At 41.1% G+C, this 22,816-nt stretch overlaps 1 protein-coding gene and 1 long non-coding RNA gene across 4 annotated transcripts; one reads left to right on the top strand and one right to left on the bottom strand.

Moving 5' to 3' along the window:
* Positions 1–448: 448 nt before the first annotated feature.
* On the bottom strand, positions 449–20,132 carry LOC110504943 (transmembrane 9 superfamily member 2). 2 transcript variants are annotated; one of them, XM_021583838.3, is made up of 18 exons: positions 19,243–19,724; positions 17,198–17,265; positions 16,069–16,162; positions 15,706–15,833; positions 15,309–15,438; positions 14,879–15,006; positions 14,405–14,516; positions 14,195–14,274; positions 13,448–13,553; positions 13,142–13,189; positions 12,639–12,771; positions 11,506–11,625; positions 11,207–11,264; positions 10,934–11,093; positions 10,570–10,721; positions 10,275–10,386; positions 9,900–10,071; positions 449–1,088 (listed from the first exon to the last, which is right to left on the bottom strand). In XM_021583838.3, exons 1-18 carry the CDS (start codon positions 19,375–19,377, stop codon positions 1,021–1,023), a joined length of 2,004 nt encoding a protein of 667 aa, XP_021439513.3. In that variant the 5' UTR covers positions 19,378–19,724; the 3' UTR covers positions 449–1,020. The 2 variants fall into 2 exon arrangements, with proteins under 2 accessions (XP_021439513.3, XP_021439514.2); XM_021583839.3 differs by lacking the exon at positions 13,142–13,189 and having other exon boundaries at positions 19,243–20,132.
* LOC149971609 (uncharacterized) lies at positions 18,276–22,717 on the top strand. Of its 2 annotated transcripts, none has more exons than XR_016491634.1 (3): positions 18,276–18,673; positions 22,276–22,423; positions 22,516–22,717. It is a non-coding gene; the product is annotated as an uncharacterized LOC149971609 (long non-coding RNA). The 2 variants fall into 2 exon arrangements; XR_016491633.1 differs by having other exon boundaries at positions 18,281–18,673; positions 22,511–22,717.
* The last annotated feature ends 99 nt before the right edge of the window (positions 22,718–22,816 follow it).

Genomic DNA, 22,816 nt, shown 5'->3' with positions numbered 1-22,816 from the left:
TAAAAAAGGGGCAATCCAAGATTTGAAAAACAAAAGCGGTCACAGCGCCACTTATTTTAGTAAACAGCTGGGCATCTTATATTCTTCAATAAATCAACAGCTGTATATGATTTAACCAAATTAAACGGATGTACCAATCCCGGTTTGCCCCTTTAAAAAGGTGGGGAAAATTAGAGGTTTTATGCATCTAGTGAAAGTTACCGAATAAGAAATAAATGTCTAAATGTGGTATACTGTATCGTCATCATCCACCAAGTTGTATTCTCCTGTGCTGTGTGAGATATTACAATCCAAACAAAAAAAAACATGAGTCATAAGCTTTGGCTTACATTTCTACTGTTATAGCAAATCCATTTACGATAAAGATGTGTTTCTAACTACATATTCTTATTTTCATATCAACCAAAATATAGCCAGAAAAATAAAAACAGATTTCTTCATGGCAGAGTCAGTTGCAGATATTTATACAGATTCCATTACTGTAAAACGATAGTACAGGTCATTAAATGGTTAGGATGCTACAGCCCGTCCTCACCTCACCAAACAAATATAAAAACAAAACAAAACAGAAATGTTGTAAAGGACAGATCCATAGAGGTGACATTCTTTAAGTATCAACACATCTTCTGAATACAGCAGAGTTGGTGAAAAATAAAAATATAAGTTTAGGTTTCTGAGAATATAAAAGCAAAATAAAGTACTTTTGTTTGTTTTTTTACATTAGAAATGGGGAAAAACATCATTTTGGAACATCCTTCACCACCCTCCCCTAACCAGGCACCCGCTAACTTAGATCTTTGGAACTCACCTCGTAGATCAAGGTGCAACTCAAATCAAAATGTCAATTAATCTTAGATGGTAAAAGCCAAAATAATTACGACCGCAACATATCAAGTTTGAGGGCTTCACCTCTAGATCTGAGACGTGATGTTTTCAAGTCATTCAAAGGGCTTCCTTTCCTCAAAGCGGTCACTGTAAAAGCGCTGCACTGGGAGAGCAGGGAGTCCGGCCCTCATTCCGTTAGTCCACCTTCACCACACTGTAGATTTTATTTACAAACCAGAAGCAGGCAAAGAATCCAATTGTGCCTGAGGAGGAAGATAGGGGGGGAAACTCTTAGACACAGTACTGCTGTATACAAAATAAACACTACATTACACACTCAGTATAATACAGTGCCTTCAGAAAGTATTCATACTAGAGGTCGACTGATTATGATTTTTCAACGTCGATACCGATTATTGGAGGACCAAAAAAGCCGATGCCGATTATTGGAGGACCAAAAAAGCCGATACCGATTATTGGAGGACCAAAAAAAGCCGATACCGATTATTGGAGGACCAAAAAAAGCCGATACCGATTATTGGAGGACCAAAAAAAGCCGATACCGATTATTGGAGGACCAAAAAAAGCCGATACCGATTATTGGAGGACCAAAAAAAGCCGATACCGATTATTGGAGGACCAAAAAAAGCCGATACCGATTATTGGAGGACCAAAAAAAGCCGATACCGATTATTGGAGGACCAAAAAAGCCGATACCGATTATTGGAGGACCAAAAAAGCCGATACCGATTAAAAATCGGCAGATTTAAAAAATTAATTACAACAATACTGAATTAACATTTATTTTAACTTAATATAATACATCAATAAAATCAATTTAGCCTCAAGTAGATAATGAAACATGTTCAATCTGGTTTAAATAATGCAAAAACAAAGTGTTGGTGAAGAAAGTAAAAGTGCAATATGTGCTATGTAAGAAAGCTAACGTTTCAGTTCCTTGCTCAGAACATGCGAACATATGAAAGCTGAGTCTTCAATATTCCCTGGTAAGAAGTTTTAGGTTGTAGTTATTATAGGACTATTTCCCTCTATACCATTTGTATTTCATTAACCTTTGACTATTGGATGTTCTTATAGGCACTTTAGTATTGCCAGTGTAACAGTATAGCTTCCGTCCCTCTCCTCGCTCCTCCCTGGGCTCGAAACAGCAACACACCGAAGCAGCATTGCCCATGCAGAGCAAGGGAAACAACCACCCCAAGGCTCAGAGCGAGTGAAGTTTGAAACGCTATTAGCGCGCGCTAACTAGCCAGCCATTTCACTTCATTCACACCAGCCTCATCTCAGGAGTTGATAGGTTTGAAGTCAAACAGCGCAATGCTTGACGCACAACGAAGAGCTGCTGGCAAAACGCCCGAAAGTGCTGTTTGAATGAATGTTTACGCGCCTGCTTCTGCCTAACACCGTTCAGTCAGATACTTAGATACTTGTATGCTCAGTCAGATTATTTGCAAACGCAGGACACGCTAGTAATATCATCAACCATGTGTAGTTAACTAGTAATTATGATTGATTGATTTGTTTTTTTATAAGATAAGTTTAATGCTAGCTAGCAACTTACCTTGGCTTACTGCATTTGCATAACAGGCAGTCAGTCTCCTTGTGGAGTGCAACGAGAGAGAGGCAGGTCGTTATTGAGTTGGACTAGTTATTAACTGTGAGTAAGGTTGCAAGATTGGATCCCCCGAGCTGACAAGGTGAAAATCTGTCTTTCTGCCCCTGACCGAGGCAGTTAACCCACCGTTCCTAGGCAGTCATTGAAAATAAGAATGTGTTCTTAACTGAATTGCCTAGTTAAATAAAAGTGTAAAATAATATTTTTTTAACATTTTTTTTTACAAAATTGGCGCACATAAATACCGATTTCTGATTGTTATGGAAACTTGAAATCGGCCCTAATTAAATCAGCCATTCCGATTAATCGGTCAACCTCTAATTCATACCATTTGACTTATATCACATTTTGTTGCGTTACAGCCTGAATTCAACATGGATTAAATAACACACACAGTCAAAAGTTTGGACACACAACTACTCATTCAAGGGTTTTTATTTGTACTATTTTCAACATTTTAGAATAATAGTGAAGACATCAAAACTATGAAATAAGACATGGAATCATGTAGTAACCAAAAAAGTGTTAAAACAGATCAGAATTGATTTTAGATTCTTAAAAGTAGCCACCTTTTGCCTTGACAGCTTTGCATACTTGGCATTCTCTCAATCAGCTTCATGAGGTAGTCTGGAACACATTTCAATTATCAGGTGTGCCTTGTTAAGTTAATTTGTGGAATTTCTTTCCTTAATGCGTTTGAGACAATCAGTTGTGTTGTGACAAGGTAGGGTTGGTATACAGAAGATGGTATTTTACCAAATAGGGCTAAGTCCATATTATGGCATGAATATCTTAAATAAGCAAAGAAATGACAGCCCATCATTACTTTAAGACATGAAAGTCAGTCAATAGACAATTTCAAGAGCTTTGAAAGTTCCTTCAAGTGCTATGATGAAACTGGTTCTCATGAGGACCACCACAGGAAAGGAAGACCTAGAGTTATATTCTGCAGCAGAGGTAAGTTCATGCAGCCCAAATAACTGCTTCACAAGTAACAGACATCTCAACATCAACTGTTGAGACTGCGTGAATCAGGCATTCAGGGTCGGATTTCTGCAAAGAAACCACTACTAAAGGACTCCAATATGAAGAAGACTTGCTTGGGACAAGAAACATGAGCAATGTTAGAGCGGTGGAAATCTGTCATTTGGTCTGATGGGTCCAAATTTGAGATTCTCTTTATGAGACGCAGAATAGGTGAACGGTTGATCTCCTCCGCATGTGTGGTTGGTTCCCACCATGAAACATGTAGAAGGTGTGATGGTGCTTTACTGGTGACACGGTCAGTTATTTATTTAGAATTCAAAAAGGCACCAGCATGGCTACCACAGCATTCTGCAGTGATACGCCATCCCATCTAGTTTGCGCTTAGTGGGACTATCATTTGGTTTTCAAAAGGACAATGACCCAACACACGTTCAGGCTGTATAAGGTCTATTTGACCCAGAAGGAGGGTGATGGAGTGATGCATCAGATGACTTGGCCTCCAAAAAGCACCCCACCTTAACTCAATTGAGATGGTTTGGGATGAGTTGGACTGCAGAATGAAGGAAAAGCAGCCAATAAGTGCTCAGCATATGTGGGAACTCCTTCAAGACTGTTGGAAAAGCATTCCAGGTGAAGCTGGTTGAGAGAACACCAAGTGTGTGATAAGCTGTCACCAAGGCAAAGGGTGGCTACTTCTGAAGAATCTAAAATATATTTTAATTTGTTTCATACTTTTCTGGTTACTACATGATTCCATATGTGGTATTTCATAGTATAATAATAGGTGTAGACATCAACACTATGTAGAAAACAGTAAAAAAAATAAAAAATAAAAATAAAAAATAAAAAAACAACAACTCTTGAATGACTAGGTGTCTAAACTTGACTGGTACTGTAAAGTCGTGGCCAAAAGTTGAGAATGACACAAATATTACATTTTCAAAGTCTGCTGCCTCTGTATGATGGCAATTTGCATATACTCCAGAATGTTATGAAAATTGATCAGATGAATTACAAATTATTGCAATGGCCCTTTGCCATGCAAATTAAGTAAATCCCCCCCAAAACATTTCCACTGCGTTTCAGCCCTGCCACAAAAGGACCAGCTGACATGTCAGTGATTCTCTCGTTATCACAGGTGTGAGTGTTGACGAGGACAAGGCTGGAGATCACTCGGTCATGCTGATTGAGTTCAAATAACAGACTTCAAAAGGAGGGTGGTGCTTGGAATCATTGTTCTTCCTCTGTCAACCATGGTTACCTGCAAGGAATCACGTGCCGTCATTATTGCTTTGCACAAAAAGGGCTTCACAGTCAAGGATATTGCCGCCAGTAAGATTGCACGAAAATCAACCATTTATCAGATCATCAAGAACTTCAAGGAGAGCGGTTCAATTGTTGTGAAGAAGGCTTCAGGGCGCACAAGAAAGTCCAGCAAGCGCCAGGACCACCTCCTAAAGTTGATTTAGCTGCGGGATCGGGGGACCACCAGTACAGAGCTTGCTCAGGAATGGCAGCAGGCAGGTGTGAGTGCATCTGCATGCACAGTGAGGCGAAGACTTTTGGAGGATGGCCTGGTGTCAAGAAGGGTATCAAAGAAGCCACTTCTCTCCGGGAAAAACATAAGGGACAGACTGATATTCTGCAAAAGGTACAGGGATTGGACTGCTGAGGACTGGGGTAAAGTTGTTTTCTCTGATGAATCCCCATTCCGATTGTTTGGGGCATCCGGAAAAAAAGCTTGTCCGGAGAAGACAAGGTGAGCCCTACCATCAGTCCTGTGTCATGCCAACAGTAAAGCATCCTGAGACCATTCATGTGTGGGGTTGCTTCTCAGCCAAGGGAGTGGGCTCACTCACAATTTTGCTTAAGAACACATACATGAATAAAGAATGGTACCAACACATCCTCCAAGAGCATCTTCTCCCAACCATCCAGGAACAGTTTGGTGACTAACAATGCCTTTTCCAGCATGATAGTTAATCACTTGACTTATGGCAAGTTGCTCTAAGTGGCTCGGGGAACAAAACATCAATATTTTGGGTCCATGGTCAGGAAACTACCCAAGACCTTAATCCCATTGAGAACTTGTGGTCAATCCTCAAGAGGCGGGTGGACAAACAAAAACCCACAAATTCTGACAAACTCCAAGCATTGATTATGCAAGAATGGGCTGCCATCAGTCAGGATGTGGAAGTTAATTGACAGCATGCCAGGGCGGATTGCAGAGGTCTTGAAAAAGAAGGGTCAACACTGCAAATATTGACTCTTTGCATCAACTTCATGTAATTGTCAATAAAAGCCTTCGACACTTTTGAAATGCTTGTAATTATACTTCAGTATTCCATAGTAACATCTGACAAATATCTAAAGACACTGAAGCAGAAAACTTTGTGGAAATCAATGTGTCATTCTCAAAACTTTTGCCCACGACTGTATATAATTATTTTCTTACCCATCTACACACAATAACCCATAATGACACATTTATTGAAAATGAAATACAGAAATATCTCATTTCCATAAGTATTCATACCCCTGCGTCAATACTTTGTAGAAGCACCTTTGCCAGCGATTACAGCTGTGAGTTTCTGGATAAGTTGGCTCCCGAGTGGTGCAGTGGTCTAATGCACTGCATCTCAGCGCTAGAGTCGTCACTACAGACACCCTGGTTCGAATCCATGCTGAATCACAACCGGCCGTGATTGTGAGTCCCCATAGGGTGGCGCACAATTGGCCCAGCATCGTCCGGTTGTGGCCGGTGTAGGCCGTCATTGTAAATAAGAATTTATTCTTAACCGACTTGCCTAGTTAAAAAAAAAATCCACACCTGGATTGTGCCACATTTCTCCATTATCCTTTAAGTCACCTTGGCCTAGAGACATTTACACAGTTATCAAAACATCACGCCAGGGTAAGTCTACAAGAAACCCAGCCCGTATTTAAGTGTTTTTAAAATACTCTATGGGAAAAATGAATGGTGAAAAACAAATTGGAACCATTTCCTTGTTTGACCGCTAGATTTTATGGGTATTATGACTCATACTGTGGTTCTCTATAGATGTCCTTCTTTGCGAGGCATTGGAAAACCTCCCTTACAGATAATTGTATGTGTGGGTTACAGAGATGTAGTCATTCAAAAAGTATGTTAAACACTATTGCACACAGAGTGCAACTTATTAGGTGACTAGTTAAGCAAATGTTTTACTTTTATTTAGGCTTGCCATGGCAAAGGGGTTGAATACTTATTGACTCAAGACATCTCAGCTTTTTATTAATTTGTAAAAATGGCAACAAAAAATATGAAAAATCCACTTTGACATTATGGGGTACTGTGTGTAGGCCAGTAAACAAAAACAATTCAGGCTGTAAGAGTAAGATGTGTAAAAAGTCAAAGGGTGTGAATAATTTCTGAAGGACTGTAAATACACTGTATGACATGGGTGTAATGTACAAACTGTACAGGTCTTTTACAGCCACATACAGGTAGCTGCCAAAACAATGGAAACACTTGAGAAATGACAGATACAAATCAGGTGCTTCCACACAGGTGTGGTTCCTTAATTAAGCAATTAGCATCCCATCATGCCTAGGGTCATGTCTAAAAAATGCTGGGCAGACCATTATTTTGGATACCATGGCTATGCCCCTCCATAGGATGACAATGACCCCATTCACTGAAAGGTTTGTTGAGCATGAAAACGATGCAAGCCATATGCCATGGCCTGGGGCTGGCATCAAAACTTCAGTTGTCACTATGCATTGGGGCAGGTAATGTTCTCCTGGCATCCGCCAAACCCAGATTCGTCTGTAAGACTGCCAGATGGTGAAACGTGATTCATCACCCCCAGACGGCGAGCTTTACACCACTCCAGCTGACACTTGGCATTGCGTATGGTGATCATAGGCTTGTGTACGGCTGCTCAGCCATGGAAACCAATTTCATGAAGCTCCCGACGAACAGTTATTGTGCTGACGTTGCTTCCAGAGGCAGATTGGAACTGGGTAGTGAGTGTTGCAAACGAGGACAGACGGTTTTTACTCGCTTCAGCCCTGTTCTGTGAGCTTGTGTGGCCTTCCACTTTGAGGCTGAGCCTATATCTAACGAACTGACTTGTTGGAAAGGTGGCATCCTATGACCGTGCCACGTTGAAATACACTGAGCGCTTTAGTAAGACCATTCTACCGCCAATCTTTGTCTATGGAGAGTGCCTGGCTGTTTGCTCGATTTTATACCTGTCAGCTACGGATGTGGTTGAACTAGCCGAATCCACTAATTTGAAGGGATGTCCACATACTTTTGTATATATTGTGTATGCCAAGGTGCATTGAAGCTGTTCTGTCTCAACGCCCTATCAAGACACTTTATATTAATGCTTAATTTATTTTGGCTGTTACCTGTACATATAAACCATTCAGTTTGTCAGAGTGGAAATGAAGTGACATTGATGTTTGAGCTCCTCTCTGGAGAGAACAATTTAATTGGGCAAAATCCTGGGAGAAAATTCATTTTAATTTTTTTTTTTTAAACGTTGAACACCCGTATCTGACGGCTCAATGAGAGCCATACAAGAGACTCCTGGATTAAGTTCTGAACAAAGTTGAGACGAGGTGAAATGGGAAGGACGAGGATTCGGTAAAAATCTGAAATGGGGCAGATTAGAATTATTCCGATGAAGGCCCGTTATTTTAGATTGATGGATCTTCTGCCAGCCCATCCCAATATTGCTTATCGCAGTCTTAAGATGGAGGCTGACACTGTTTCGGTGATATAGGCTACATCTGGCCCTTAAGACGATAAATGCCTATGATTTTAACTTGATTTATTAGGATCCATCTGATAGGAGGTCGCCATAAGATCATAGGTCTATATAATATTTCGGGAGAGAGAAACTCATTACTTCAGGAGTAGTTTTGTATTGACTTTCCTTAAATTGTGTCCTAGGTCACAAGTGTGTGTGTGTGGTGTGTGTGTGTAAGCAAAGGCCAGACGGGGTCGAAGTGCCGTTACCATGTCAACCCTGTGTCCATTTCTACCCGTTCCACATCACAGGAAGGAAAGAGGGTGAGAGGCAGTATTGTTGTTGTGAGTGTGGATACCCAGTAATCGCCCACATTGCTCTCCTCCTGGTACACAGCTATATATTTTCAGTGCCGGCGAGGGAAAGTTGCCATAACAGCCGTAGTCAGGGATGCTGGTGCATCTATTAGAATCCATGGCAACTGGTAAATTGGGCGCTGCCTCACGTTTATTTTCTAGGAGACGAAAGCTACCCTCTCTCTAAAACCAACACCTATAGGAGGGCTAACCATTGATCAACTACTACAAGCAGCAATTCACAAATACGTCCGGTATTCGTTTGTTTAAAACGCGTGCTCGGTTTTAATAGAGCTAATAATAGGTCAAATCCAGTCAAATGTCCCACTGAGGAGACCAGGGGAGGGTCTGTTGATCTTGAGCTTGGCTAAAATGTATTACAAAAAAATAATCAGGTTTGATGAATACTATAGATGAACATGTATAATTTAAGAGTAGGAACATGGAGAGGTGGTCAGAGAGCATGGCTGAGTGCTGTTCCGCCACAGCTCCTACGACCAGCTCTTTTCCATTAAGTAGTGGGAGGAGTTCACTGTGTGGAACACAGTCTGTCTGGCCTTTCTCCCTCCTCTCAGCATATGAATGAGCTGCTCAGTGCCAAACTTGGCACAGGAACCAGGAAGAGGGAAAGCCACTAAATACAACCCATTTAGAAGACTGGTTTGTATTCCTCTGCAGTATAAATGACCACATTAAGACTACAAGCTGCACACCGTTCATTTACCATTATGATCAAGAACATTTAAAAAATGATGAGTCTTTATTTGGTCTCAGTTTAAAGGATGCACTCCAGCATCTCCAAGGAGACTTCTTTAAAATGTTGCCGTAAGAAGGAAATGTCTGCGGTAAAAGTCTAAGTGCATTTAGCAAAGTACAGCTGTCCTGCCAGTAAAACTAGAGGAACCAGAGGTGTGACGCCTGTCACGGGGGGAGGGGGGTTGAGCAAACAATACTTGCGCATTCCTTGGTCTATGTTGTCACTGGAACGGGATAGGGTTCCTGGATCCTAGCAAGTGTCTACAAGGCCGGGCTGAGCAGCCCCTTTGATGTTAATCAACTCGGCTTCTTCAAACACTTAGCAATTTCCATTGCAATCCCCACCTCCTTCTCCCGCTTATAGTCTTTACAACACAATGCCTCTGGGACAGAAGATTTGTCACCGCCATTCATAAAACTGCAAGCGGTATGTGTTGAAGGACGGGCGGGTTAACGCCTCTTAATCATAGTCCATGAACAAACAATAGGACAGGTCTTTGCAAATAATACAAGCTAATGGTTCATTGAGACGCACACCGGCCTGTTTAACAATCACGTTCATAAACCTCGCTCACGCAGTGTTCCCAGACCACTCACCTGTGAAGAGGAAGAAGATGAGCACCATGATGGAGGTGTAGCCGAAGTAGAGGATGGTGCTGGCGGCTCCTACGATCTGCAGCTTGGAGAAGAAGTAGTGGACGGCGTAGACGAACAGGTAGACGGCCGTGAAACCGCTGGTCAGGAACGAACGCCACCACCAGTGGTAGTCCTACAGGAAACACAAGGTTACGCTACAGACATTCTGGATTTGAAAGAGTTATTACGTTGGCTATTATGGTTGAAGCAGTTACCCTGGTAAATGTTTAATGGTGTTTCCTAGTACACCATCGTCCACATTACAGTAAATGTACACCTACACGTTTCAGTAGGCCATTCTGAAAGAAGGCACTGAATAGTATGGTTTCCTCTCACCTCCGCACACAAGTGGAAGTAGCATAGCAGGATGGTAGCCTCAGAGCAGGTGATGAGGAGGATGATGAAGACCAGGAAGAGGAAACCAAACATGTAGTACATCTGATGAGACCTGGAACAGAAGATAAAAACATTTAACTAACTATTACATCAATCAATGAAGTCAGTCAAACAAGTCTCCCAGCAGGCGAGTCGGTTCTACCAGAAAGATCAGCAACAGACAGACGGTCGGACAGGTGACAGGACACACACAACAGCATTACAGTTGTTTTATATAATAGAAATGGCTTCCTACCAGATGCTATTGAGGATGAAGAAGAGCTGGATGAAAATGCAGCCGAAGGGCAGGATGCCCCCCATGACGATGCCGGGGACAGGCTTGGTGAAGAACGACTGTTCTGGGATTTGTCTGGGGATCTGGTTGGTTCTCACCGGCTGCTCAATGGCCTGTAGAATGGAGCAAGAGAGGGGTGGCAACTCATCAAGAAATGGAAAGTTGTACACCATATTAGAAAGGGCTGGCTTTTAAAGTGGACAAAATATCAGGGCCCGTATTCATAATCCAGCTCAAAGTAGTTGTACTGATCTAGGGCCAGTTTTGCCAATTAAATCATAATGAATAAGATTCCATGGACAAGGGGATCTGATTTGAGACTCACGGGTCTCTTGAAGCCGAAGTAAGCACCGATGAAGGTGAGGGGCACGGAGATACCAAACCACAGAGCTAAGATGGCCACCAGCGTGCCGAAGGGGATGGCAGCTGACGAGCCTTCCACCCACAGGATCAGGTTCATCAGGAAGAAGTCTGCAAACACAATCCTGGGGAAGGGAGAGACAGATGTGAAGCCTCTGTACATATCTCCCTGTTAAGGAGAATATCAAATGAATGCAGCTTTGGATGTTACAGTACATACAGCGAACAGCTGACCTACCCTGGACACAACAGTGCTGTCAACAGGACATTGGTCTTCCATTTCTCACCACCGAAAGCTGAGGACACATGGGGAAATAAAGGTTCAAATCATAAGCTATAAACTGGGCATACAGAACACAGACTATTCAGGCAGAAATGCATATCTAACTGAATGGTTGGAGGGAATATCATACTGTCCTGATCACTGAAATGCCCTGAAATGATTTGTTTTGCATTCATATCATTCCCTTCTCAAACTCAATCTTATTAAATGAATTCACGGGTGGTTCGTTGATGAGTATGTCAAATGGGGCTTACTCTTGTAGAGGCGTGCTGACACGTATCCTGCAGGGGTGCCCAGCAGAACCCACAGCACCACAGAACAGGTCATCAGAGCCCCTCGGTTAGCTGGAGACAGGAACCCCAGGCAGGCCAGGACTAGAGGAGTCAAACCGATGTCACCATCACTACAGAGAATACTACCACTATTACTCTAGTAAAATGTCAATAAGAGAATGATTATTACGCCATTAAAAACTCTTCCCTATAGGTCATGTAGACTTGAGTTCATGTTGAATAAACCATCTTCTGAAGATGCTGTAAGGCATTGTGATTTTACGTTGCTTATTAACCTCCACGGGATCGGTGTCCCCACCACGAGATGGTTGAGCTAACGTAGACTAATGTGATTAGCATGAGGTTGTAAGTAACAAAAAAAAATCCCAGGACAGACATATCTGATATGGGCAGAAAGCTTAAATTCTTGTTAATCTTACTGCACTGTCCAATTTACAGTTACTATTACAGTGAAAGAATACCATACTATTGCTTGAGGAGACTGCACAATTATGACCTTGAAAATGTTTTAATAAACCAATTAGGCACATTTGGACAGTCTTGATATAACATCTAACAGATATGCAATGTTTCATTGGATCAGTCTAAAACTTTCCACATACACTGCTGCCATCTTGTGGCCACATTCTAAATTGAGCCTGGGCTGGAATAATACATTATGGCCTTTCTACAACAAAATATATATATATATATATATATATATATATATATATATATATATATATATATACACATACATACATACATACATACATACATACATACATACATACATACATACATACATACATACATACATACATATATATATATATATATATATATATATACATACATATATATATATATATATACACACACACATATATATATATATATATATATATATATATATATATATATATGTGTTATATTCTCCTACATTAATTTAACATTTTCACAAACTTCAAAGTGTTTCCTTTCAAATGGTATCAAGAATATGCATATCCTTGCTTCAGGCAGTTAGATTTGGGTATGTCATTTTAGGCAAAAATTTAAAAGAAAAGGGTCAGATCCTTATGAGGTTTTAAAGCATCTGAGGAAGAGTTACTTACAGAGGGTGATGAAGGTCATGATGAAGATTTGGGTTCCCTGGCCGAGGAACACAGAAAGCAGCATGCCCTTCCTGGGAGGCCTAAACACATCCCCGTGCACCTGCTTCCACCCAGACTCCTCCTGGGCATCCTCCTGTTGGGTTAGAGTGCACCACAACCAATCAGAACCAATGGAATGGTCAAATTTATGCATATTCAAATTGCTTCGTTACGGATCAGCCAATCACCAAGAGGGACTCATTAGCCCATCTAACACCTGCTAGTGTAGCAAAAACCACATGACCATGTTAGCCAATGGCTGTAAATTATGGTGTAGACAGGAACTCAGTTTAGCCCAATAGCAGAGGTGGTTATATTTTTTATTCAAAGGACTGTTCAGCTGTAAATGATGGCCTGCACTACACCACATTTTAAAAGGTTTACAAGTTATATAACACTTCAAGAGGTAGCTCCCAGAAATCACACCAACAATCCCCAATTTGTGCTCAAATGGCTTTCCTTACATAGAATATGGATTTTCCTTGTGGTGGTGGAGCCTTTATCAAGTCTTCCTGTGAATATGAAATGTTACAACAAAGGTTTCATGCTTGTGGTTCGGCAACATACAGAACATAAATGACTTTTGGCAGAGGAATCTTCTGCCACGTCCATCTGCCCCATTCACTCATGAAGGATTCCTTTGCGTACACAACTGAATAATCCAGTTCTGTTTTGCTGCATGTAACTTGGTTCCATACGATCGTATAGTTTGACGGTCAGAGAAGTGAGATGGTGAGTGTCTCAAAGAGCTGCTTTGTGTGTTTCTTTACCTGGTCCACCTGGTTGTACCTGGCGATGTCCTTGTGCAGGGTCCTCAGCATTATCATAGCCACCATGCCAGACAGGAAGAGCACGATGACCAGAGAGTTCATGATGCTGGAAGGAACACAAGCCATGCGCCATTAACATGACAGCAGAAGAGCACCACATTCTAATCTACTGTATAACAGCACTGGAATGGGAATATTTAACAAGACTAAAGTTCCTATTACATTTAGAGTGATCAACATTCTGTTTAGCATATTTGGAGTTTGTTAAGACATGATTTCCAGTGTTCCATTTGTGACATTTAAGGTGCAGGTTGGTCACTAGACTAGATGCTGTATGTTATGGATTAAACTCATATCTATTGATAGTGATTGACTGGAAACGTCACTGCCTTTTGGTTTTGACTTCATTACAAGTCTCTCAGGCTGGTGTTTACAGAACAGTTGTCTGCTGATTAGGATATAAGGAAGGGCCTTCTCAGAGGCCTGTTAGACATTTTCTCTACTTCTGTGCTATAAGTCCCTTATCAAGGCTGAGTGTTGCGAGACCTAGCGTACCTGAGACCTAGCTTACCTGAGACCGAGCGTACCTGAGACCTAGCGTACCTGAGACCTAGCGTACCTGAGACCTAGCGTACCTGAGACCTAGCGTACCTGAGACCTAGCGTACCTGAGACCTAGCGTACCTGAGACCTAGCGTACCTGAGACCTAGCGTACCTGAGACCTAGCGTACCTGAGACCTAGCGTACCTGAACCACTGGATGTTGGTGTGAGGCATGGAGACCAAAATGTAGTCCCATCTAGAGGCCCACTTGATGTCATTGTTTTCCTGTGAATGAAGAAATGATTATTTGAGAAAGAGAATAGTTTAATGCTTCTATGAACTATGCTGTTGACCAAACACATGGTGTACTTGTATGTGTAAAACAAATCATTTGTGGTTAACTGTTCTAATGTACCTCGAAGCTGACAGAGTAGGTGTAGGTGATTTTCACATCACTGCTAAACTCTCCAGGAACTTCCATGGGAGGGCCTTCACATGTAGGTTTGTCAGCGTCAGCATTGTTGATACTGTCAATCACACAAACACACAAGACCACTAGCTACAACACAAAACTATTTCAAAAAGTATTATAAAGTTGGGGGCTTTCCAGTGCTTCATATGAAACTCTGCTTGTCTATACCAGATGCACGCTGCAGTGCAAAAAAAGGAGGAGTTTTGGACTCCTCTGGTGAAATGTGGAAATGACACTAATCAACAATAATATTAAACAACCGTACGTGGCAGACAGTTGTTCATCGAGTATAGAACAGTGCATATTCATGGCCACCTATGGAAGCACCAGTATGTTCAAGTGCGGCTAATGAAAATGGAATAGATGTGCTCATACATCACCTGATTTACACGCCATCTGGCCGTCTGAAATTCTTACCTCTTGGGCTCCAGTGTGGCAGCCACCAGGCGAGCTCCTCTCCACCCCTCCCCTTCCCCATTGTGGTAGGTCAATTTGATGTCCACGTGGTTGAAGATGTAAAATGTGTTCTTCTTGTTGAACTCGGACTGAAAAGAGAAAAGATTCCAGTCAATTACCCCATATTACATAGTGCATACTAAACACAATCATATTCAAACTAGGTTATCATTAGAGCTATTATAAAAACAGCACGACTCACTGACTCACCCTAATACGACACACTCACCCCACTCATGGTCCAACCTAATGATGTTGTTACTACTGAATATTACCATTTCACAACACAGCCTGCCCTGAACTAGAATTGGCATAGCTACAATCTCTGGTGTTATCAGATAGATATTGGGCAACCATCCTGTGTGTGAGATATTGTAAAAGTATGGCTCACATTGATGACACAGGCATCTTTAGCGCGCCCTTCGGTGGTGACGAGGCAGCCAATGGGGAATCCAGGATTGCAGTATTTCTGACTGTCTTCCACATCATAGCACCAGGTGACTGGCATGTTGTCAACAATCCTGAAAACAAACACATATTTTGTTTAACCCAATTTAAAAAAACTCTCAAACTGGAAAAGCCCTGCAAGTGATTTGGTTGACACAAATCTGTCTCCCGTTCATCCACCTGTCTAACCAAATGCTGTGCAAAAATAGTGTTAACCTCTTGTATAGGATTCGTATCATGCTAAGGGGCCTTACTATGCCTGGGGGTAAGCAGACCCATTTTCTGTAGAATTAACTACAAGTATCTCAACCTATTCAGGAGAAGGAGAATGATTAGCTCACCAATGGTGCTGGTAGTTCAACTGCATTCCTCTCTTGAGGAAGTCCAGCATGTTCTTATCCTCAGTTTTATCCTTCACATAGGTTTTGGTGCACAATTTCTTGCATTTCTCGTCTTTTTTGAATGAGAACTGAAGGAAAGTGAAGAATAAAAACTCTTGACACTGCCATAAAGTAACACATAAATGGGTATAACAGGAAGAACAGGGCAGCTTGAATAGCCGGTCTTGTCTGGAGTGATTGAGCAACACAAAACAATGGAATCCAATACCTGAAAAGCTGGGCCCAGAGGACCTTTAGTGTAATTAAAGCCTGGTGGTACATGTCAGACTATCAATGAAACCTGTGATGACAGAGGTGCCCTACCTTGTATGGCGACGTCTCAATTCTCTCACCAAATAGCACCTGGCCCAGGTTCTCAGACGGTCTCCTCTCGTTGTCATCTTTGCAGAAGTCAAAGCTGTGAAATAAATTTGTTGACAATGAATGTGCAATGATCTAACAAAAGTAAGATACGGTAGACAGAGGTATGTACCAGCCAGAGCTGCCGCCAAAGTTAAAGTAAATAAAAACTTGAATTAATCATGAAGAGAAAATGTTGTAAAAATTAAAATAAAGAATATACTCAAACTATTATCTATGACTCCAAAACTAACTAAAATAAAAACAGTCATGTATTATGTTCAGTTTGTTTGAGTGACCATCGGGCCACATCGCTGACCAAGGCCCTTCTCCCCCGATTGCTCAGTTTAGCCAGATGGCCAGCTCTTGGAAGAGTCTTGGTGTTTCCAAACTTCTTCCATTTAAGAATGATGGAGGACCTTCTTGGGGACCTTCAATGCTGCAGACATTTTTTTGGTAATCTTCCCAAGATCGATGCCTCAACACAACCCTGTCTCGGAGCTCTATGGACAATTCCTTCGACCTCATGGCTTGGTTTTTGCTCTGTCAACTCTGGGACCTTATCTAGATAGGCGTGTGCTTATTCGAGCTCAATTTCAAGTCTCATAGCAAAGGGACTGAATACTTATGTAAATAACGCATTTCTGTTTTTAAAAACCTATTTTCATTTGTCATTATGGGGTATTGTGTGTAGATTGATGAGGGGAAATTAGTATTTCATCCATTTTAGAATAAGCCTGTAACGTAACACTATTTTGAAAACTTCAGGGGGTCTGATTACTTTCCAAATGCACTGTATGCCTTTATTTATTTATTTTTTATTTTTTATTTAGACTCTTCGCTTTCAACTGACACCAAATTTGACATGCTCTTATGAACTGGAAATTACCTCACATGCATGCTTTCGGTCCCTAACACTAACACAAAATAAATCATATAAAAATGAAATATTTGTATACAACTGAACTAAATAACAACTAGCCAATCAAGTCTGAAACTGAAACCAAACAGAATTTCAAATAAAAATCAAAGATCTAATAGAAATAAAAACGAATACAAAAACAAAACTATAATAACCTTGGCTACTACTTACACGTCATATTCATAGGGCAGAACTGATTCCACTGAGTCCAAGCGATTCACAAACAGCTGGATGAGAGTCTAAGGAAGGAGAGAGATGGTCATACAGGCATGTTGCCTAATAAATCTGTGCGATACCACTTACAGTCAAAGCACTGCCCAAACATGGAAGATTAACTTAGAAGCAAAAGTGTTGAATAAAATTATAATATACTCCAACGATTGTCCATGGGGTTGATCCTTAAAATGATCGAACATTTTTACCCAACTTTTTTGAGCGCCGGTGCAGAAGTTGCGATTTAGATCACCTGGCACATGCACTAAACCTTGCAAACACTTGCAAGACTACGGTTAGTATGCATGCATCCGTCATGTTGATAGACATTTATATTATTTAATCACATTATAAGCGCAGCATTACGCACAAGGCAGAAGGCTACGCGCGAATGTTCCGTCCATAATGCAATTAGCGGGAAAACACATTTGTCAACACGCACATGCAAGCGGATGTGACAGAAAATATCCGTTAGGAATGTAGAAAGAGGGGAGATCTAATATGCAACTACTAACATGGGTTGACAGATGCTACGAATATACTGTACACGCGCATGTAATTTAGGTCATAAACACACAGATGCCTGTGTTTTGAAGTCAGTTTAATAATACAACAAGCACTGAATGGTGTAGGGAATCATTGTAACAACAAATATCATTTTTACAGTTGTTTGAAACCGGTGGACGAAAACGACAGTTGGTTTTGGTCCACCAGCTTCGAACAGTGGTTTTGGCGAATATCATGGCCGATCACAACACTGGCGATTAAATAATACTGTGAAACACTAACGTACCACTATTAGCGCCAGATATATTATGGACATTTTAAGAAATAGCCATGGAAAAATAAAGCAAAAATGCGTAGCACCTTTAAGTACATTACTGTGATTGTTTTTAAAAAAAAAATTCAAAAATAGCTTCTTAGGGTAATTTCTCAAGCAAGAATTCTGCTAGGACTATCTGGGAGTGGTCTGAGTGGTGGAGGGGAGGACTGATAATTAGCTGTTATTGCCAGAGGTTAGGAACAGCTCTTACTCACACTAAAAGGGCATTATCATTTTCACAATATTAGTCCAACCTCAGTGTGGAGATAAACACGGAGATATCACGTTTCTGACTGCACTGGGCCTTTAACACGCATATTTTGCTGTACGGTTTTGGAAACAAAATTGACTTATCTTTCATATCAGCCAGTAAATAATTTTATGAAAACTAGAGGTTAAATTACTACACACCCTTTATGGGGATTAGGGTTCCCACATGGTCATACCTCCATGTTACAGTCCTTGTTTAAGGAGGACAGAGAGGCGACTGTCTGTGTTAATTAGCCATCTAGCATGTCCACCTGTTCCCTTAGAATAACTGGGGAGTGTAACGTTAGTTCGTCGGCTGGACGTAAAAAGCCATATTGATCTGTTCAAACCTGCTACATACAGTAAGTGTATGCCTTTATTTTTAAGATTCTCAGAAAATATAAGTTCCATATGTTTCGAAAACGGTATCGCAAGTGGTGATTGGCGTTTCTAAACGTTAAAACAGTATCGGGATTGTAGTTAACATGGTTATACCGGTAAGCAGTGCTTACAACTGAGAACCTTGCTTGAGATAAGGCAGAATGCCTTGGGTTCTCAAGAGCAAATGTTTTGTATTTATCTTACTAGCCAGCCGTGACGGACAAGTTGCAGACTAACTAATAATGTAAACCACTTCAAATCAAGACTAGTCAGCTAGCAACAACTGTTAACGTTACGTTAATGTTTGGTAGTTTAGCTAGTGAATAGCTTTGGTAGCTAGTGCAACAGTATCTGTCACTTGATTAGCATGCAGCTAGCTAAATAACGCTAGGAACAAACCCCGTAACTAGCTAGCCAGTCGGAAGGAAATAAACAAAAAACAAATGTAACATTAAACCGTCAATTTGATGCACAAACTAGTTAGTTTACAGCGAAATAACCACGTGCGACCATGTCAGTCCGTAAAAAAAGACCAAATGTGTAAATGTACCTGACAATCATCGCCTCCTTTAACATCTTCACAAAAACTCACTGGGGCTAAACCCGGAAGGTAGAATCCTGAACAAGTACTAAAGGCAACTAACGTGAACACAAGTACAAATTCAGTGTCTATCCGCGTCTTCATTGTCCCGGTTTTGTTTCTAATTTCAATTCACTTGGTATGTAGCTAGTTCCGTTTTTGTTTCTGCGAGGAAAAATAACGTTAGCTAGCCAGCTTGTCAGCCAGTTGAGCTTAGATAATTAGCTAGCGTCCAACGCTACTTCTTCTATGATGTAATGGCTGTCCGCAAACCAACATTAAATGTGCATGCCGCCACCTACTGTGCTGGAGTGTGGTCGATTACGGTTTACAACATTTCTAAATCCTCCTACCTAGCTCAGTACTTCTGAGAAAATAAAAAAGATCCCTACTAAGTTCTAATTGACCCTCCCCCATCGCCTTCCAAACCCATTCCAACCTCAATGACCCCACACTTCAATCTTTCCCTCTCTTCAACATACTTACAACAATATAACAACACATGCTCCACCGTTTCAATCGACCATACACTCCAGATGCAAACCATTCACTTGCTTGGCAACCAGATGTAATTAATTACAAGTTCAATGTCCTAAGCAAATTCGAGCAAACACCACCTCTCTCTTCCGAATCTGACCTTTGAATCTTGGTCCACCAACCTTTCTTTGGAGGGCATATAAATGCCGACCATTGTGCTCAGTCCCATCTCTTCTGCCACATGTAACAGTTTAACTTCCGTCCCTCTCCTCGCCCCGAACCAGGGACCCTCTGCACACATCAACAACTGACACCCACGAAGCATCTTTACCCATCGCGCCACAAAAGCCGCGGCCCCCTCAGAGCGAGTGACGTAACCGATTGAAACGCTCTTAGCGCGCACTACCGCTAACTAGCTAGTCATTTCACATCGGTTATACACACATCTATCAAAATAGCCCTGACATCTTACATTTGGCCTAACCTCTACCCAATATCAATTATATCTTGTTTCAAATCTCTTTAACAAAGGAATGCTTTGTTAAACGTTAATTTGTGGAATATCTTTCCTTAATGCGTTTGAGCCAATCAGTTGTGTTGTGACAAGGTACGGGTGGTATACAGAAGATTGCCCTATTTGGTAAAAGACCAATTCCATATTTTGGCAAGAACAGCTGAAATAAGCAAAGAGAAATGACAGTCCATCAAAAATATGAAATAACCCTTTTTTGTTGTTGAAGTGACCCAAACATGTTTAAACAAATCCTAACATATTTGAGATTCTTCAAAGTAGCCAACCCTTGTCTTGATGACAGCTTTACACACTCTTGGCATTCTCTCAACCAGCTTCATGAGGGGTTTTTCCAACAGTCTTTAAGGAGTTCACACATATGCTGAGCACTTGTTGGCTATTTTTCCTTCACTCTGCGGTCCAACTCATCCCAAACCATCTCAACTGGGTTGAGGTTGAGTGATTGTGGAGGCCAGGTCATCTGATGCAGCACTCCATCACTCTCCTTGGTCAAATAGCCCTTTCACTGCCTGGAGGTGTGTTTTGGGTCATTGTCCTGTTGAAAAACAAATGATAGTCCCACTAAGCACAAACCAGATGGGATGGTGTATCGCTGCAGAATGCTGTGGTAGCCATGCTGGTTAAGTGTGCCTTGAATTCTAAATTAATCAGTGTCACCAGCAAAGAACCATCACACCTCCTCCTTCATGCTTCACGGTGGGAACAACACATGCGGAAATCATCCGTTCACCTACTCTGCTTCTCAAAGACAGCGGTTGGAACCAAAAATCTTAAACTTGGACTCATCAGACCAAAGGACAGATTTCCACCAGTCTAATGTCCATTGCTCGCGTTTCTTGGCCCAAGCAATTCTCTTCTTCTTATTGGTGTCCTTTAGTAGTGGTTTCTTTGCAGCAATTCAAATGTGAAGGCCTGATAGTCACTTTAACTATACCTACATGTACATATTACCTCAATTAGCCCGACTAACTGGTGCACCCGCACATTGACTCTACCGGTACCAACTGTATATAACCTCGCTACTGTTATTTTCACTGTCATTTTACTGTTAAATTTTTTTTCTCATAAATTATCTTTTGTTTACCTAATACCTATTTTTTTCCTTACAAGCCCTAACCAACAGCGCAATTTGTAAGTAAGCATTTCACTGTAAGGTCTACACCTGTACCGGAGCACGTGACAAATAAACTTTGATTTGATGTTGAGATGTGTCTGTTACTTGAACTCTGAAGCATTTATTTGGGCTGCAATTTCTGAGACTGGTAACTCTATAGAACTTCTCCTCTGCAGCAGAGGTAACTCTGGGTCTTTTCCTTTCCTGTGGTGGTCCTCATGAGAGCCAGTTTCATCATAGCGCTTGATGGTTTTTGCGACTGCAATTGAAGAAATGTTCAAAGTTCTTGAAATGTTCCGTATTGACTGACCTTCATGTCTTAAAGTAATGATAGACTGTCGTTTCTCTTTGCTTATTTGAGCTGTTCGTGCCATAGTATGGACTTGGTCTTTTACCAAATAGGGCTATCTTCTGTATACCACCCCTACCTTGTCACAACACAACTGATTGGCTCAAACGCAATAAGAAGGAAATTCCACAAATTAACTTTTAATGAGGCACACTTGATCATTGAAATGTACTCCAGGTGACTATCTTATGAAGCTGGTTGATAGAATCCAAGAGTGTGCAAAGCTGTCAAGGCAAAGGATGGCTACTTTGAAGAATATCAAATATAAAATAGATCTAGATTTGTTTAACACTAGTTTGTTTACTACATGATTCCATATGTGTTATTTCATAGTATTTATATCTTCACTATTATTCTACAATGTAGAAAATATTAAAGATAAAGAAAAAGCCTTTAATGAGTAGGTGTGTCAACTTTGACACGTACTGTACTTCCTATAGTAGATCACTCCTATTAGATTTACCAGCTGATAAACTATTCAATACAGAGAGTACTTTATTTCTAACAGGTTGTACATCCTCCACCCACTAGAGAGAAACAATTATCGCTTACAGTTCAACGGAGTATACTGACAGTTCATCTGTTAGCCTTCTACATATCTGCACATCAGATTCAGGACCATAAACGCCTGCTCCTGTGCGCACACTATCTGGGTCCTTGGATCCATCTGTGAAAAGCGGTAAAAAAGCTAAACTTCTACCAATGTAACTGTCAACCTTTCCCTACATCACTGACTTCTAACCAGTTTTTACTTTTCTCTACCAAGGTTAGACCAACAACAGGATCTGACAGTAACCATGGAGGAACATCCCCTATCACCACAGAAGGACCAACCTCCAACTCCCTCAAACCACTTTCATCAGCAAGCTTTCCAACTGTCCAACCAAAACCACTGCCTTGTCTACTAGCACACATCCAACCCGTTGTTCGTTTGGTTGTCATTAAGAAGTGGGGCGAACGATACGTTTGATTGGTTAGTCTTCCAGACTCTTGGCAAATATATTTACAACTAACCCTCCTTGTTCCATCTGTGCTCTTGGTCTTCTCTAAAGTCGTGTTAGTTGAAATGTTG

This window comes from Oncorhynchus mykiss, chromosome 25, assembly GCF_057628025.1.
Source record: "Oncorhynchus mykiss isolate SJ-2025 chromosome 25, ASM5762802v1, whole genome shotgun sequence".
Taxonomy (NCBI): Eukaryota; Metazoa; Chordata; class Actinopteri; order Salmoniformes; family Salmonidae; genus Oncorhynchus; species Oncorhynchus mykiss.
This window is presented reverse-complemented; position numbering and strand designations above follow the sequence as displayed.

Bases quoted from the DNA above. Each gene is read 5' to 3' on its own strand.
- LOC110504943 (XM_021583838.3), bottom strand. From the start codon at position 19,377: ATGAAGACGCGGATAGACACTGAATTTGTACTTGTGTTCACGTTAGTT. The intron at 13,554-14,194 runs GTACGCTAGGTC...TGTTCCTTCCAG, and splicing joins ACCAACATCCAGTGGTTCAG to CATCATGAACTCTCTGGTCA. The intron at 10,722-10,933 runs GTGAGTCTCAAA...TCCATTCTACAG, and splicing joins ACTTCGGCTTCAAGAGACCC to GCCATTGAGCAGCCGGTGAG.